Source organism: Toxoplasma gondii, chromosome Ib (assembly GCF_000006565.2).
Source record: "Toxoplasma gondii ME49 chromosome Ib, whole genome shotgun sequence".
NCBI lineage: Eukaryota > Apicomplexa > Conoidasida > Eucoccidiorida > Sarcocystidae > Toxoplasma > Toxoplasma gondii.
In genome coordinates this window covers 871098-887537 of record NC_031468.1, presented here as the reverse complement: position 1 = coordinate 887537, position 16440 = coordinate 871098, and the positions used below count along the sequence as shown (strand labels likewise).

Below are 16440 nucleotides of genomic sequence, written 5' to 3'. Positions count from 1 at the left end.
GTGGTAGGGAACAACGAGAGCGGCACTGACCTCGTCAGAACGGAGCTGTACAAAGCGTATATAGGCAGCTCGCAGGAAAAGAAAAGAGTGTGTGACGATGTAGAATTCTAGTTGGACATGCTGACCTCCAAGCGCCCGCTTTTACACCTAGCCAGACAAGAAAGGGTTGTTGTCGTTGTGTCGCCCCGAAACGGAAAGTGACAAGTGATCTCCGTGGGTCTTGTTCTTTGTTCGCGGCTGGGGGAGGCGGGTAAAAGGCGACGAAAGACGCAGGACTGCGAGAGCTCGAATATGCACTTTCCCAGCCTTTTTACATTAGCATCGCTTCAACCTGTGTACTAGAAGGTTTCTCTCCAAACACACGTCGTGAACTCGGCGAGAGCGTCTTCGTGGGCCCAGGTCCCCCGCCGCCGGGGCTAATGCCTTGTCGAGCAGGTACCTTTCCTCTCATTTGGTTGGTATCTTTCGGTGGCCCGCATCTGTCCTCGCTGCTCGCCTACCCTTTTCTGTCTTGCTTTCGGTGAGTCAAATACCAGGTTTCTCTGTGCACCTCATTTCCGTGACCTCGTCTTCAATCTGCTTCCTGCCCGTCTCTGCCCCTTAAAAGAGCAAAGAGCTGCTGAACCTCTGGATGCGATCCCCACGCCCCGAGTGACCAGCCGCGCTGGTGCGGCGACCTGAAACTGGCATGCTGAGGTTTATCCTGCCTCATTCATTACCTCAGCGCGGCACTTTCTCCACTTTTTCAGAGGCATAAATGATTCCGAAAGGCGAATAAGGCACGAGGGACCGGCACAGAGAAATGCTGGTGCACACCCACCTCTGGCCCCTCATGTCTTCTCCCGGCAGTGGCCCGACGCGTTTGACGTACCCCCTTCGCTCCGTCCGGGAGTGAAGCAGCAGCGAGGCGAAAATAACTTCCGTTTCTGTATTTCGCATTGCAAGAGAGGGAACTCCTTTCTCCACGCTTGCATTTTTTCATTGTGCCCGTCCGCGACATACGCGGCTCGTTTGTCTTCCGCTCGCAGGCCCCAACGACAATCGAGGCATGCTCGACTGATCGTCTGCATCTGAAATTCCGCTTCTCGCTTTCGCCGTGTGTTTGAAAAGAAAGGATACCGTCGATCAGAGTCTACCAAAACTGCAAAAGCGAGGGCCGACGAGAGGAAGCTTCGACAGGCCTCGTCTAGCGCTGTCTGCAGTTGCGGGGCCCGATGCCGGTGACATAAGAGTGTCTTCTTGCCGTTCGTGCTTTTCAGTTCGTCGGTCTGTGACAATCAGAGATTTTTCCTGTGCTCTCTCTTCGTCTGGTTCATCTCCAAATGACAGCCAATTTAAGAAAAGGTCGGCGGAGTGGCGTTTCTCTGTGGTTCGGGACACTCCCACCCGTCCGGGGTGGGGAGGGCGGGGAAGGATGAACATTCCCTCAGAGAATACACGAGGAAATCCAAAGGGTAGGAGAGGGAGAAACAGGGCGGCTTCGTTCTCATTTTTTCTCTTCTTTCTCTCTTCTGCTTCAGAGTCGGACAGACACAAGAAAGCCAGACACAAACACCCAACAGAGATGAAGTGGGGACTCGTAGAGATACTACAGACGCCTCAGCGCCTTCCAGTTGGTTGTCATCCCACCTGGTTGTCTTCGCTCTCTCTTCTTTTCTTTCCAACTTCTGCCTTCCCGCTTCTCTCGGTGTGTCGGTACACTTGAGTGCAGCCTGCTGAGCGGCGAAACCGTTTCCGCTCGTTCACTAGGTCTCCATCCCCGACAACCCACTCAAGCAACCGCAGCATGTATTTTTGTGGCTTTTCTTTTTCTTCAGTTTGCCCAACCATTTGATTTGTCTCTTTTTCTGAGGTTTATGGAGTTACATTCGCGGAATTCCGTTCCTTTCCGTCCTTCGTTTGCCAGCACGCCTCTGGTGCCTCGTCAGCGTCCTGAGCTTTTCCTCTGCCGATCCCTCAGCAGGGGAGCAGCTGACTTCTCTAGCTTCTGCTTCTTCGTCTCCTCTTCTCGACGACAAAGATGTTCGTCTGCTGTGATGGCAGAGGAGAAACGCAGGTGGAGAGAAGGCGAGTAAGAAGTAAGCGCCTGCGGAGGAAAACGGGGAGAACGAACGCGTTGGACACCACGCGCTCCAAGATGTTTGAGTCGTTCTTCCCCAAGAAACGACAAAGGGGGAAACGGAAAAGGAGAAACTTTCCGCCAGGGGCGCGCGCGATGAGTATCACCAGAGCCCGCTTCACTCGTTTTTTCCCCACACCTCTCCGCCTGGCTTGCCTCGCCAGAAAAGAAGAGACTCGCGGAGGGAACCGCCGAACAAGGACTGGAAGGAACAGCGGGAATCAGAGAGACAGAAGCGGAAAGGGGGACAGACGTCTTTATGAAGCACTCGACAGAGGAGAGACAGTGTGCGACCGGGCCGTGAGATGGAAGGGGCATGGAAGGAAGAGGAATAAAATTTATGGGAGCGAGAACATGCATGACAACATGGTCGCAGGAGGGGGCATCGAAAGTACTCCAGAGTTTCGTTTCGCTTGGGAGAAACAATGTATGAGACCAGCTCGACGGCCTTCCTCCGAGACCACTAGAAAGGTATCGTTGCCTTCTTTCGTCGACTCGACTTCTTCGATCCTCTCTCCTCTGCCTCTGTCGCATGCAGTTCGTTCCCTCTCGTTCTCGCCTGCCTCGCCCTGCAAGTCCCTCACCTCTTGTACCCACAGGCCCTCGCTTAAGGTGTGGGAATGGCCGCCAGCATCGACTCCTTGCTCAACGCCCCCTTGTACCCCCTCTGTTTCTTCTCTCCCGCAGTCCACTTCGTCTCCTCTATTCCGCTCCTGCTCAACGCCGTCGCCAGTCTCTCAGCTCTGCTCTATCTTGTCTTCCGTCTTCTTTTGCCATTCATCTGCGTCGTCTCACCCGCTCGTTTCTTCCCGTCAACTGTGCAGTTCGCGCCGTCGGGTCTCCTCGAGGACCTACTTTCCGGTGGCCCTCCTCTGTCTTTCGCTCCTTCTTCTGTCGCTCCCCTGCCTCGCGTCCACTCCATCGACGGTGTCTCCGTCCGGTTTTCTCTTCCCTTCTGCTCAGCAGTCGAGGAACGTCTCGGCCGCACCGGGCAGTCCGAAGGCGCCTAGCATGTTCGATCTTTTGTCCCAGCCAGTCGATGCGGCATCTCGCCTAAGAGGCCGCATGCAGTTGCGGCACAGCTTCGGTGATTCTCCGGCTTCCTTGGCCGCGGCTCCGGGGTTGCAACGGACGATTAGGGAAGACGTCGGCGCAGGGCAGGGCCGTCGTTCACTGCATGGAGACAAGAACGAACGGTCATGCGGCACAACCCACTTCCGGTATCGGACAGGGTCACACATTCCTGAACTTTCGTCACGTCGCTCCGCTGCGTCCTTCTTGCTTTCATGCCTTTCCTCCTCTCAGACTAATCCCGGCAGCCGGCAGTGGAGTCCCCTCCGAGATGCTGGTTTGCGGGGCAGAGTGTCGTTTGTTCTTTCTTCCTGTGTCTCACAGGTTTGCTTCCGCCCCCCCTTTGCCTTCGCCTTTCTTTTTTCTTCCGCACATAATCGTCTTGACTCGCGTATCTCGCCCTGCACATCTTCGTTTGCCTCCCCTTGCTACATGTCTTCATCTGCGTCCGCCTGTTTCTCTCCTGTTTCGCCGCCCCCCGGCTCTGTTCCGCTGTTGCCCTGTCGCGTCCCTGTCGCTCTGCGCCTTCCCCCTCGCTTTCTTGCTCTCTGCGACGCGTCGGTCTCGTCTTCAGCTTGTTTTGTAGCACCTTTTCTCTCGCCTAGTCGTTCTCCCCCGCTTCCTGCCCCTCTTCCCCCGCCTACTTTCCACTTGCCCGATCGAGATCAGGACCCTCGCAAACGGGAGGAAGAGAAACAGAGCGACACCTACGATATTGCCCCGCTGGCGGCTGCCTCTGCGCCCGATAAGAGAGAAGCAGATAGCATGTCTTCAGAAGAGGCGCGCAGCAGTCTAGGCGAATCTCCTGCTGGGTCCTCAGCCAATTTTCCTTCTTCGAAGCCGGTGGCTTCTGCCTGGCGCTACTCTCCGTCCCTCCCTTCGGTGGCCAGGTCGTCTTCCCTCTTCGAGCGGCTGTCTGTTCCTCCTCTCTTGCCTAGACGGGAGTCATCTCGTGTACGGAGTGGCGGCGAAGGAACAGGAGCCGACAAAGACTGCGAGTCGCGTGACGGGTTCGCAGGCCAAGACCTCCTTTCCTCTATTAATCTACCTGTCGATTTGAAGAGGCTCCCCAGTCATCTGCTGCCTCAACTTTGCGAGTACGTTGTCGCAACGCCGCTCGGTCGGCAGCCAGCCTGTGCCACCGCAGCACCATACCAAGTCTGTCTGTGATTGACTCTCTCTGTCGTAAAGCAGCAGCTGTTCAGAGTCGTGTGTGTAATGCAGTTATGGATTCGTTTGTGACGAGAAGACGTTGCCTTCCGTTATCGCGCAAAGCCGCCCAAGACAGAGATTTACTTGCGTTCGCACCTCGTGACAGCTTCTTGTTTTTTCGATAACGATAGAAAGCAGGCCAAGCAACGGAGACAAAGGGTCAACAGTGCAAAAGAAAAACAATCACTTGCGTTGAGCAAGGAGCCTCCTTGAGAAAAACTCTGCTGACAGACGCGAAGCGAATCGTGCAGTTTATAGGCGGCAGTCAGCCACGCACATTTGGGCAGCGGTGAGGAAACGAAACTGAATGGGGAAACAATGTCTGTTGTCGCGTGCAGAAAATGAAATGAGGGATGTTATTGCAATATTAGGTGCATCCACTCATGCCCGGACACCTGGCATATTATTTTCTCACATGTTGCGTTTTTTCCAGAGAAATCCGGCAGGAAATTCTGCGGGTCGTTTCTCAATTGGGTGGCCACCTCGCATCTTCTCTCGGAATGGTAGAGGTGATTGTAGCTCTTCTGCGCGTCCTCGACGTTCCTTCCGACCGGCTCGTCTACGATGTGTCACACCAGGCCTACCCTCACAAGGTACAGAGAGTTCACGGCGAGAAGAAAGATGACAGAGGACGAGAGTGGAATCACAGTAGACATGATGAATGTGTAGCCAGCAAGCATGCCGTGTCTGTTGAAGCTGCAAGGCAACGTGCATCTCAAGTGTGGGCTTTCCAGGTGGCAGTGCAAACGAGATCATGACTTGGCAACAGAAGGAATGGCAAGCGCCCAGACGAGGAAGGGCGGCTCCGTGGTTTTTAGAGATTCAGTGGTAACGATGCTTTTTGCTTTTCCCCGTTTTGCCTCTCGTTTGTGCGCCTCGCACAGATTCTCACGGGGCGGCGGCATATGATGGGGACGCTGAGGCAGTTCGGAGGCCTCTCGGGCTTCTGCAAGAGAGCAGAGTCAATCTATGATCCTTTTGGCGCGGGTAAGAGATATCCCGTTCTTGACTGAACCAGTAAAAAGAGCATTGACTCTGTGTTTCCTTCCCGTGTCTTAGCTACATGCTGCGACAGTTGTCATGCCTCAGAATTGGCACTCTTTTCCGCCTTAACATTCCTTATCATACCTGTCCGACCTCTTGCGGCCTTTCGCAGGAACGGGTCTGTTGACAACTGTATGCCGTTTATCATCTGTTGTCCATTGTAGTTCTTCTGGTCCGTCCATTCTTCGTTCTGCAGACTCATCGACATATCATACACCCCCATTGCAGTAGACCATGCAAAAGAAATGGATTCATGCTTATTGTTTCCCTCCGCGGGTCTGTACGTTTTTCAGGCCACTCATCAACGTCAATCAGTAGCGTCCAGGGCATGGCAGTCGCTCGTGAACTTCTTGGACAATACAAGGAGAGAGGAGACATGCCGCTTCACGTCGCCGTCATCGGTGAGTCGGCTTCCCTTTGCTTCTCGGCGCCTCTGGAAAACGTCCCGCGGCGTGGTCTCCGTGTTACGCTTTCATGCGTCCTCGCCACGCTTTCGGAGGCACTCATGCAAAGAGAGAAAACGGATGGCGTGTCTGGATTTGGATTTCTCTTGATTGATTGCCTTCACTGTCAGGAAGTTCGCACGTTCTGGTGCGGGATGCCTGCTGTTTGATACATCCATCTACTCGAGTGCAGAACTAGAAACCACGCGCCGCTTTGTCTAGCAGAACCACACTTAATGTAGTGCCAGTTACGAGATGCAGACAACCAAGTTCTTTATGGTTACGATACAGCAGCCGCTAGCTAGGGAGACCTGAAAGACTGACTTATCGATCTCATGCTTTGTCAGTGTTTTGCCATGACAAAGCAGCGGCTTTTTGCCGTTCACCGGGGCTTTAGAATGGTGGTTCAGGCACAGAGCCCCACGGGACAGCAAGCAGAAGAGCCTACGAGACGGGGCAACGGGCACTGCGACGCGGATGCGCTTCTTCGCCAATGTGACTCAAAAGGCGCAGTTCTGAATCTGTTTTTATCACACCTCAGGAGACGGAGGCTTGACTGGAGGCATGGCGTACGAGGCATTGAATGCATGCGGCTATTTGAAATCGAAGGTTTTGGTTATCCTCAACGACAACCAGCAAGTTTCTCTCCCGACCGGGACGGCTTCAGCAGGTGCGTGGGGTAAATCCCATTTTGGCTCTAGACCAATCTGGGTATGGACCTGAGAATACCTGGTTCAAACGCAGCGAAAACCTTATGCTTCTTTGTGTTGTGGCTGCTTCCCCGCAAAAGCTCAAATTTCGCGGGAGGCCGACGTTTGGGGAACATGCATAAGTTTTGTGGCTCTAAGTTGCTCAACACAAACGCCTAGCGCGGCCGCGCGAACCCGCTGTTTTCGAGCGCCTGGCGTTGGTTTGTTCTCCTCCTTCGTTCGCCCGTCTCTTGTAATTTTTGCAAGCAGCTGTAGCTTCGGTATCCGTTAGATGCTCTCTTGCGCACTTCCCCCCCGCCGTGCATGCGTTTGTGTTTGGCTGTTTTTGTGCGCTCCGTTGTCTTTCTGGGCAGGTGGGACTGCGCCTGCGGGCGCTGTTTCGCGCCACACACAACAGCTGCTGCAACTGAGAGACTTCTTGTCTCTGAAGAGTTTATTCCGGAAGAGGATGCACAACACTTTGCTTTCCTCTAACGTACGGCGGCTCTCGTCCCTGCTGCAGCTCTTCGATGGCAGACAGGTGAACGGCAGCTTCCGGGAGGACCAAGGAAGCGCGACTGAGATGCAGCTGACACGCGAAGCAGACGACGTTGGTGTACCGCGGAGCCGAGAAGCAGAAGACGCTGACGAACGCAAGAGTGAGAGAGGTCGAGGGAAAACCGAGCAGTCGGAAGGCGATGTGGCGCGGGAAATGGACGCAGACGAAGAGGAAAGCGACCAACCCAAGTCGCACATCGAAGCATCATTCTTCGAGGCCCTGGGACTCGATTATCTTGGACCTGTAGATGGCCACGACGTTGAGAACCTTGTCGCGGTCCTCTCCGCAATCAAAGTAAGGAACCGATGACACGAAAAAGTTGGAACATGTCTTTGGGCAGGGGTGGGGAGGTATTGCTCAGCAAGGCCATACGATGTTTCAAGGTAACTGGCTCCGAGATAGCTTTTTACAGATGTGCATTGCAAGCTGTGTCTGTGGTGTTTCTTTGGAACGCCTGTTGGCGACCGAGTTGCGGCTCGTCAGGTGCGTCATCAGAACAGGGTGTCCTTGAGGATGCAGTGGACGGCAGGGTTTGATCAGCAGCGGCGCGTCCTTCGTCTTTCTGAGGAACCCGACTGCTGGCCTTTCGATGTTGAAGATTCGTATCCTGACTTCGTGGGCATAAACTTTTTCGGCTCCCCCCCTCCGGCTACTTGGAGGATACCAGGTATCTAATGTAGCAGTAGAACGATGTTTTGCGTACTCTTTTATCTTGCCTTCCGGTTCCCCGTTACAGGACCTTTCTCCATGCCGTCCCAGTGTTCGCGTGTTAGCTCGTTTCCTCTCACTCAAGTTCTGGCTTTTGCTGTCTCCTGTGTCTCGTGTCTAGCACGCCGGCCTCAAGGGTCCGACGCTTCTGCATGTGAAGACCGAGAAAGGCCACGGCTATCCTCCAGCCTTGGCGGCGGCGGATCGGCTCCATGGCGTTTCTGCTGGGTTCTCGGATCACCTCGACAGACACAGAGTTAAGCGTGAGGTTAGCGAAACGCAGGCATCTTCTGTATCTTCATCAACGTCTGGTCTATCTCTCTCTGCGTCGACCTCGTCTTCGGCGCCGGCAGTGTCGAAGAAACACACTAGCAGCACTTCTGAAGAAGCCCCATCTGGCCAACAAAGACTGGATCCACCAAAAAAGAGTCCGTTCTTGACTTCCATCGCAGCCCGCGCGCTTCTTCGGATTGCCGAAGACGACCGAAACGTCGTGGGCATCACTGCGGCCATGCCTGGAGGAACGGGTCTGCACTTGCTCGGCTCTCGGTTCCCAGAAAGGATGTTCGACGTTGGAATTGCGGAGCAGCACGCAGTCACTTTCGCCGCCGGAATGGCTGCCGAGGGCCTGAAACCTTTCTGCGCAATATATAGCACCTTCCTCCAGCGAGCCTACGACCAGATCATCCACGATGCGGCGCTACAAAACCTGCCAGTTAGGTAAGGAGCCTTGGACAGCGAGATGAAGGGGGCAGAGCAACCGAGTGGAGATGGTCGCGAAGGTTGGTGTGAAGTGAAGAACGAGAAGACCGAAAAACACAACGGAGAAAGCAGAGAAGCACGAAGCGGGCCACGACAGCGGCAAACATTTTCAATACTGAGATTGCTGTAGTCGGATGCGGGCAGTGCGTCTCCGTTTAGTCTCCCCCGCAAGCTCAGACCTTGCATGCACAGTTATTTCTCTGTTCACCTCGAGCTGTAACAACAGCTGCTACCGGAGGAGCACACGGGACCTCTCTAAAGCGAAAACAATACAAGCAATGGCAAAACAAGCTACTCATTCGAAGTAATGCTATCGAGGCTTCACATGGTGGTCTGCCGTAAACCCTCTGTGTGGGGATGCACCCTGCACGGGAACGGTATTGTTTCCACGCTATTTTTCTTTGTTCGAACAGTTTTGTGCATTTTGCATCTGCCTCCGCGGAGGTGCGGCCACTGATGTTCAGCGGCACCTTTTGGTCGAATTTCCGGGTGGTCTGCGATGACCTTTCCGTCCGCCCCCTGTCTCTGCTTACGCCACCTGTAGATTCATGATTGATCGCGCCGGCTACGTCGGTCCTGATGGTAGCACGCATCAAGGAAGTTTCGATCTCGCCTACCTAGGTTGTATTCCTAACCTTGTCGTCATGGCCCCCAGCGACGAGCTTGAGCTGCTCCATATGGTCGAGGTGAGCGAAAGGAACACCGGCGAATGTGTCCACATACAGACGCCACTACCTCTGAGGCGGAACGGAGCGATCAAGCCCCTACTTGGCACGAAAATCGAGCAAAAGGATACCTGCACATTGTCGTAGGCATGCGTGCGTGTTTTGGCTGCCCCAGTGGAACCTCGTGGTGGGCTGCCGGGGAACGACCTTGGAGCTTTATACGTGACTGCTGAATTCAAGAAGGCGTGCCATCGCGACTGGCCTGTTTCCGTATCTGTTATGCACGCTCACCGACACACGATCAAAAAATAGATGTTTCTGCCAACTGGTGAAGACACGCGGTTTCACGTCTCACTGCAGCAATGCTGTTCAGAGAGGTACAAGTCTGGCGGGGCACACACCTTTGCGCACCTTCTCCATACCGCGGGCAAATCGTTTAGAGGTCGTAGCCTGGCAGAAGCTGCTTTGTGTGTGTAGATGCGTAACTGCCTCCACGTGATAGTGACGCTTGGTAGCAGGGAAGGAAAAGATGCAGCAGACAGTGGGCCTGGTGTATGGGTGATACGAGAAGAACTGCCAGCATTGTGGAGTTAAAACAAGGAGTAGCCTGCAGCATTTCACAGCGTCCAGAGAGTCTGCTCGATGTGTTTGATTTGTCAGACTGCATATCGTTATGACGCCGGACCTTCCGCAGTGCGATACGGCAGAGCACCTGCCTACGGTGTAGATACCCTTAACAACTTCCTTGGGTGAGTGGTAAAAGTGTTTTGGCGCCTGGAAATGAAGAAAAAATGATACGTCTGGAGTGCTTGGCACTGCATCGGACGCATCTTAGTGCGCACATAGCACGGCAGTGCAGAACTGCGAGTTCCTTCAAGAAGGCAAGAAACGCTCGTCACGGGGATTGCCTTTTCGCAAAATGCGCATGTGTGCAAAAGCTTTTTGAAGACAAACGATCGTCACTGCAAGTATGTATTTTGTTGTAGGCGATCGGGATTACGCGGGACAGTGGGAAACCGTGCAGATGTACAGTTTCAGTTGTTTCGCATCTGGTCTTGTCACTCTTTCCTGCGTTTGACCTCGACAAACACTCCATGAATAAGCGATCGTGGAAATCAAAGACATGCGACTATATCTCGCGGAGTATCCGGAAAACAGGTGGACCTGATTCGCTACTGTTGCTTAGACGCTTCTTGCGTCCACCTTTTCACACTAGCCGAGTGCGCATTTTTGTTTCTTCCAGAACGTCTCTCCTCTTTCGTTTTCACATGGCAGTGGTCGTAGACGCCCTTTTTGTCTCGTTCTGTCTCTGGTTATGTCTAGCATGCATTTCATGTCTTGTTGATTCAGGCATTCCGTTGCTGGGGAGTTGCCGGAGCGAGGCGAAGCATTGGAAATCGGCAAAGGGCGCATTGTGAGAGAGGCAGACCCTGCAGCTAGACACAAAGTAAGTGGTTCACTAGAAGTGCGCAACAGGATGCAACTACCGGTGTCTTCCAAAATTCCGCCCTTTCCCATGTTCGTTCTCAGGTCTTTTCCCTCTCTCTGCCGGGTGAATGGTGAACCGATTGAAACCCGCTTGTCCGCGGAAGGAGAAGGCGGACAGCCAACTGGCGTGTTCGTCGAAGTGTCATGAACAGCTTCGAAGAAAGGAAACGAAGTTTCGTGTTCCAGCACGTAGATTCAAGCATACCAGCGTGTTAAACAATGAAGAGAACGTAGTGCTTCACTCTGTTGAACATTCGTGAAACAACACTATGAATGCTTTTGACGCCTGTCGTGAAATTTCTTTGTTTTGCTGACTATTTTTTCCTAGGTGGCCATACTATCTCTTGGAACACGCCTTCTTGACGCTGTTCGCGCTGCTCATATTCTTGAGAAAGGTGTTTCATCTCTCTCCGATTCGCCTCTTCCTTGTAACGGGGAGCGACAGGACACGGTATCATCTGACCGGCCTGCGCTGTCGGCAAAGGAAGACCAACGCGACAGGGCAGAATACAAAAGCAACCGTGCAGGCAGCAGGGGATATTCTGGAGAGGATGGATCCATCGCACAAAAAGAAGTTGGAGTCACCGTCGCAGACGCAAGGTTCCTCGCTCCCCTTGATCGCAACCTACTTCGCTCCCTCGCTAAAAATCACGAGGTTCTTCTTGTTGTCGAGGAAGGATCCATCGGAGGTTTTGGCTCGCACGTTCTACAGGCCTTGTCTGATGAAGGACTCCTCGACTCCGGAAAACTCAAGGTAAATGCGAACTCCTTTCTAGGAACCAATGGTGAAATATCGTTTTATCGTGCATGCACATCTGTGGCCTCAGTTGTGGGCGCTGCCTGTAGCACCCTTCTCTATGACCAGGTTCTGCTGCCTTCTTCCTGAATGCGCCGCAGGTTCGATCGCTAACAATGCCCCACCGATTCATGGAAGCTGGGACGCCTCAGCAGCAGTACGAGGACGCCGGGCTAACTGCAAACCATTTTGTGGCAGCCGTTCGTTCCGTTTGTTTTCCTTTGTCGTCTTTATCTCCCTCTTCTGGCTTTTCGGCTTCCTCCCCGTGATGAAAGATATTTGGTCAGTGGGTGGGTTGCGAGTTTTTCCAGGACGATTTGCTGTTGTATTATAACGAAGGGATGTCGGTATGCCTTGGCACGAGTCGTCGAGATGTTTGTGATTCATTTGTTCAAATTCACGTGCATTTCAATACGCGTTACTCGAATTAATTTTTGACAAGCGAATCTGTTTTAGTTGGTTACACGAGAGCGCGCGACATTCGTGCACGTTGCCAGGAGTCTAGCTTCAGCTGTCCTCATACAATCCTCATTCGCAAAACGCAGGAACAGATAAGCTGTGAAGAGTATTAAACGGTCAACACAGCCTATCAGTGTTAAATGGCGTTGGTTTGAACCGGTGCAGTGGCCGTAACTCGGCTCCAGTAGTAGGACCTTAAGCATCCTAATTACCAGACTGTGAGACCAGCACCAACTGCACGAACATCACATGTGTTCCTCTCTTTCTCAAAAAATGTCTCCATATCATGGCACGCTCAAACAAGCGCTTTGTCACACTTCCTCTCAGTAACAGCAAAAGTTCAGGCTTTCATTAGGGACTTGGCGAAAGGGACATGGCGGAGTCTTACGCCTAGTTGGTTGCCTCTATTTCACCTTTCTCGGACGAACAGAAGATGCCTTTGAAACCCCCAAGCAGCCGTTCGTCTTGTACTTTTCCTCGTCTCTTCAAGCACTTGAGCCACTGCAGTATCTCCGAGCTCTGAGGTTGGACAGTAAGAGCCTGACGAGCAATCTTCTCGGCTTCCAAATAGTCTTCCTGTCCTGCTAATGCGACAGAGAGCCGCCACAGACCTTTGACATTTACGGGATCCTCCTTGAGGACCTAAGACACAATGCACAAGCGTGTACGGAACCGCCAACCAGTGGGGTACAGCAGAAAACGGGGGTGAGTCACATAAAGGACTGTGGCATGCGACATTTTCACTGGGAATGTCGTCAGCACGTGACTTTCCATTAGATGTTTCGTTCTTATTACTGCCTACCTTTTCGCAAAATGTTCTGGCCTGATCGAAATTGCTGAGCTCAATGTAACACTGCGCGGCATTCAAGCGCACCGCGTGAAGATCAGGGCGCGCCCTCAGCGTGTCGCGGTGTGAAGCTGCTCCCCCAAGATATTCAAGGTACTTCTCGCTCTGAATAACAAGCAAGTCAAACCTCAAAGATATATAGTTCTGGGCGGTCATGCATATTATCAGTTGCACAACTAAGAAGTGTCCTTACTTTGGTGCGTTTCATGTTTGTCGAGCTATGTAAGTGTTTCTGTTCTGGTCTATACCGATAGTCACCACGAAGATACACACTCGGATGAATCGGCGCTCATTCCCAGACATTTATGTAATTGCCTGCTCGTCCTACGCCTGTGCCAGCTCGGAAACTAGTGAATATTTCTGGTGACTCACTTTCTTCGTTCACAAATGGGGATCCAACTCACTGCCAACATATCCACCGGAAGTTTCAGTGTTTACAAGTATGTGTCTGTATTTTTGAATGTGCCTGCGTACAAATATAGCAGCGACGACAATATAGTAATATCCCTTGAGCGTACCATGAGGTATCTTCGGAGAGCGCGCGGAAAATCGCGTTTTCTAAACCAGCCATTTCCGTTTTCACGAATGAATTTCGCCATCGAAATTTTCTTTTCTGGCGTGGCCAGGTGGTGAGGCTCGGGGAGTGGATAGACGCCTCGCACCACAAAGCCTCGGAGAAGTCGACAGCATTGAGGAGAGCCATCTGTTGATTTTTGCGCTTCAGCATCGTCCGTTGTTTTTCCAGTTTCTTCTTCATCTTCACCCTGTCGTTCACTGGCGTTACACCCATGTGACTCAGCGTCGTCTTCCTGTTTGTGTGCTCGTTTTTCTCCCGGGGCGATCTGCACCGGACAGCCGGCTGTTGATGGTCCACCGCTCGCAGCGGACAAATGAGGGAGTTTTTCCTGGTCTGTGTCATATGCAGCTTTGCCTACGCGCTTCTTCGTTGTAGACTGTTCTGCACAGGAAGATCCAGCTTTGTCGCCACTCTTTTCGGCGTACCCTGCTTCCTGGTTTCGGTGGTCCACAGCAGCTTCTCCGTGCTGCCCAGCAGCTGTCGTTTCTCGTTCTTGACCATCTTTCTCACTCACTTCCCGTGCTCTGTCTCTGTCTCCTTGTTGATCTTCTGCCCTCCTCACTCCCTCGTCTCCAGCAATTTCGCTCCTTTCTCCCTCGCAGTTGCTCGCTCTCCCTTCCTTCTGTCCGTTCCCCGCCATTTCCCCGGGTTCAGCAAACTGACCAGAGAGCCAAGCGTCTCCGGCTTGACCAACGCGCAGGCTCCTGACGAGGATTTCAATCCCGCGGTAAGGGGCTTCCTCTTCGTCGAGGAGAAACTCAAACACTTCTGGGGTGGTTTCGTCTTCTTCCAAGGTTGTTGCAGACGCATGAAACAAGGCAGGAGACCGGGTTGAAGAGGGTGGAGACGAAACAGGAGATGTGCGTCCAGGGCTGGTGGCGTCAGGGTGGCGAGGAGCAGTAGCGGGAGCCGGCGAGGGAGGAGGTGAAGGCGAACAAGATGAAGACCGGCTATGAGGACGCGGAAGAGCATACGCAACCTGAACACGCGCGAGGTCGAGGGAGTCTGTTGCAGAAGGCCCAGTGAAGGTGTGATAAGAGAACGAAATGTTCGATGCCGCATCTCGCCAGATGTTCGTCTTGCAATTGTCCCGTTTCAATCGGTCGTAGGCAAAAAAAAGGACCAAGTTCTTCGGATATATGTCCACCCCAGCTTCTTTCCCTCCTTCCTCGTTGTCTCCGCTTTTTACTCGGTGCTGCTCTGTCCCTGCTTCCCCCGGATTCTCGCCGGCTTCCCTGACGGGGGCTGTTGAAGAAGGGGAAGAACGGCAGAGTTGAGACGATCCCGGAGAGGATGCAAATCGCGCAAGCGGAGGTGGCGACGCCCAAGGAAGCGCCTGGTTGAGAGGACACGAAGCAAGCAAAGGGGATGGGGTGAGGTTCTCGAAGAGAGTCCAATAGTGGAGACAGATGTCGGCAAGAAAAAAGTCGTCTTCGGTTACTGCTTGCCGAAGCGTTCTCGGATACACATCCTTGAACCCCTTGTCGGGATGAATGAACACCCGAACAAGATCGCCTGAAAAACAGACAGACGAACCATTCCACACGCCTTTCGAACGCCCGTCACAGCCATTTCAGTATAAGACTGAGATGCCTGCCCGCCTGCTTCGCCTACTCATCCCCCTGTGTCAAACAGTCTCTCTCGATGCATGTGCACATTCACGTGCTCATGTCCATATATGGCTCCGCACACACCTCAGTGCAGTCACGCGCCCAATATATATGAACATATATATACACATATATGTATCTCCGTATATGCATGCAAGCCCATGTAGGGTCGAGCTTTGTGGCAAAGAAGCATTTAGAAAGCAAGCTACGTAGAACAGCGTCATGTCCCCTTTAGGAACCGTTGCGTACCTGGCGTCATGCGCAGCAGAGCGTCACTCACGCCTGGGGGAATTTCGCTTCCGCCGATGCGCACAAGACGCTTGGTGATGAGAAATTCCGGAGCTGCAAAAGGAAAACGGACCAAAAAGAGTCGTTCTACCGCGCCTGACACGCCACACGCAACAACCGCGCGGCAGAAGCAGGGAAGAATGCGACAGCCCTAGCCGAGATAAGGCTCTCACGAAGTTATGGATGCACGTCAACGGAAAGGCGGGTGGCAGAAAGAGAAAGAAGATCACAAGAACCAAGTGAAAACCGCAAGACCAGAAGACGAAGTAAACGCAAACGCAGCACTTTGGGCTGACGACTCACTGTCAGATCAGACGGCTCGGAAACAGATAGAAAACAACCGTATAGGGACGGGTGCTGTGGACGGAAAACAGGGAAAAAAGCCAAACAGAGGAACGGTGGCGCGCGTCAAGCCGTTATTTCGTCCCCAGTATGCCGTTTCTAAATCTCACTTTCCGGAGGCTTGTGCAACCTAAGGGCTTCTGGTGTCAACTCTGGTGGTTCGTCGCCAATCGCCCAAACAACAGCGGAGACGCAGCCGAGGTTCCCAAAGAAGGGTGTTTGAGCGAGGAAAGGATTAGGAAAATGACCATGATGTGCAGGACTCGACGGCAATCCGCTCGTCTTCTCTGCACGAGAGAGGTGCAGCAAAAGGACGGAGCGATCACCACACACATCTTCAAGGTCCTCAGCGTCGTTAGGCGCCCCGGACGAAGACGTCGAGGACGATGACGGCGTTGTAGAAGATGAGAGAGGACGGAGACAAGATGGCAAGCAGGGCGGGACACAATGAGGGAGCGATACCGACAGCGCAGGATGAGAACGCAGACCAGAGACCCTCTCGTGATCCATTGTGTCAGTTACGGGGCAGAGGGAGAAAGACCAGAGTCAAAGGAAGCGATAACTCCTTTATTATTCAAGAGCGAAACTTGCCAAGTCCACTTTGCATCGCCAGCGAGGCAATAATCACATGCCAGAAACAAACGGAGCAGACGATAAAGACGAACTTGTGAGGAAGATCGTTCTGCGCGAGAGAGCGCGGTCAACATACGGGGTTTGTGCAACGTGCAACGGGGAGGCTGGCGTGTCTTGCCCGCTGGGCA

At 53.2% G+C, this 16440-nt stretch overlaps 2 protein-coding genes across 2 annotated transcripts; one reads left to right on the top strand and one right to left on the bottom strand.

Moving 5' to 3' along the window:
• Positions 1-345: 345 nt before the first annotated feature.
• TGME49_208820 (1-deoxy-D-xylulose-5-phosphate synthase) lies at positions 346-12185 on the top strand. The gene is made up of 13 exons (XM_018779434.1): positions 346-2590; positions 3083-4287; positions 4836-4995; positions 5287-5389; positions 5740-5847; positions 6431-6559; positions 6953-7431; positions 7967-8565; positions 9152-9293; positions 9933-10021; positions 10623-10719; positions 11089-11514; positions 11658-12185. The coding sequence occupies exons 1-13, from the start codon at positions 2021-2023 to the stop codon at positions 11823-11825; spliced, it is 4275 nt and encodes a 1424-aa protein (XP_018638471.1). The 5' UTR covers positions 346-2020; the 3' UTR covers positions 11826-12185.
• On the bottom strand, positions 11896-16322 carry TGME49_208810 (hypothetical protein). Its single transcript, XM_018779433.1, has 4 exons — positions 15790-16322; positions 15299-15391; positions 13235-14954; positions 11896-12657 (listed from the first exon to the last, which is right to left on the bottom strand). Exons 1-3 carry the CDS (start codon positions 16187-16189, stop codon positions 13297-13299), a joined length of 2151 nt encoding a protein of 716 aa, XP_018638472.1. The 5' UTR covers positions 16190-16322; the 3' UTR covers positions 11896-12657; positions 13235-13296.
• Positions 16323-16440: the final 118 nt, after the last annotated feature.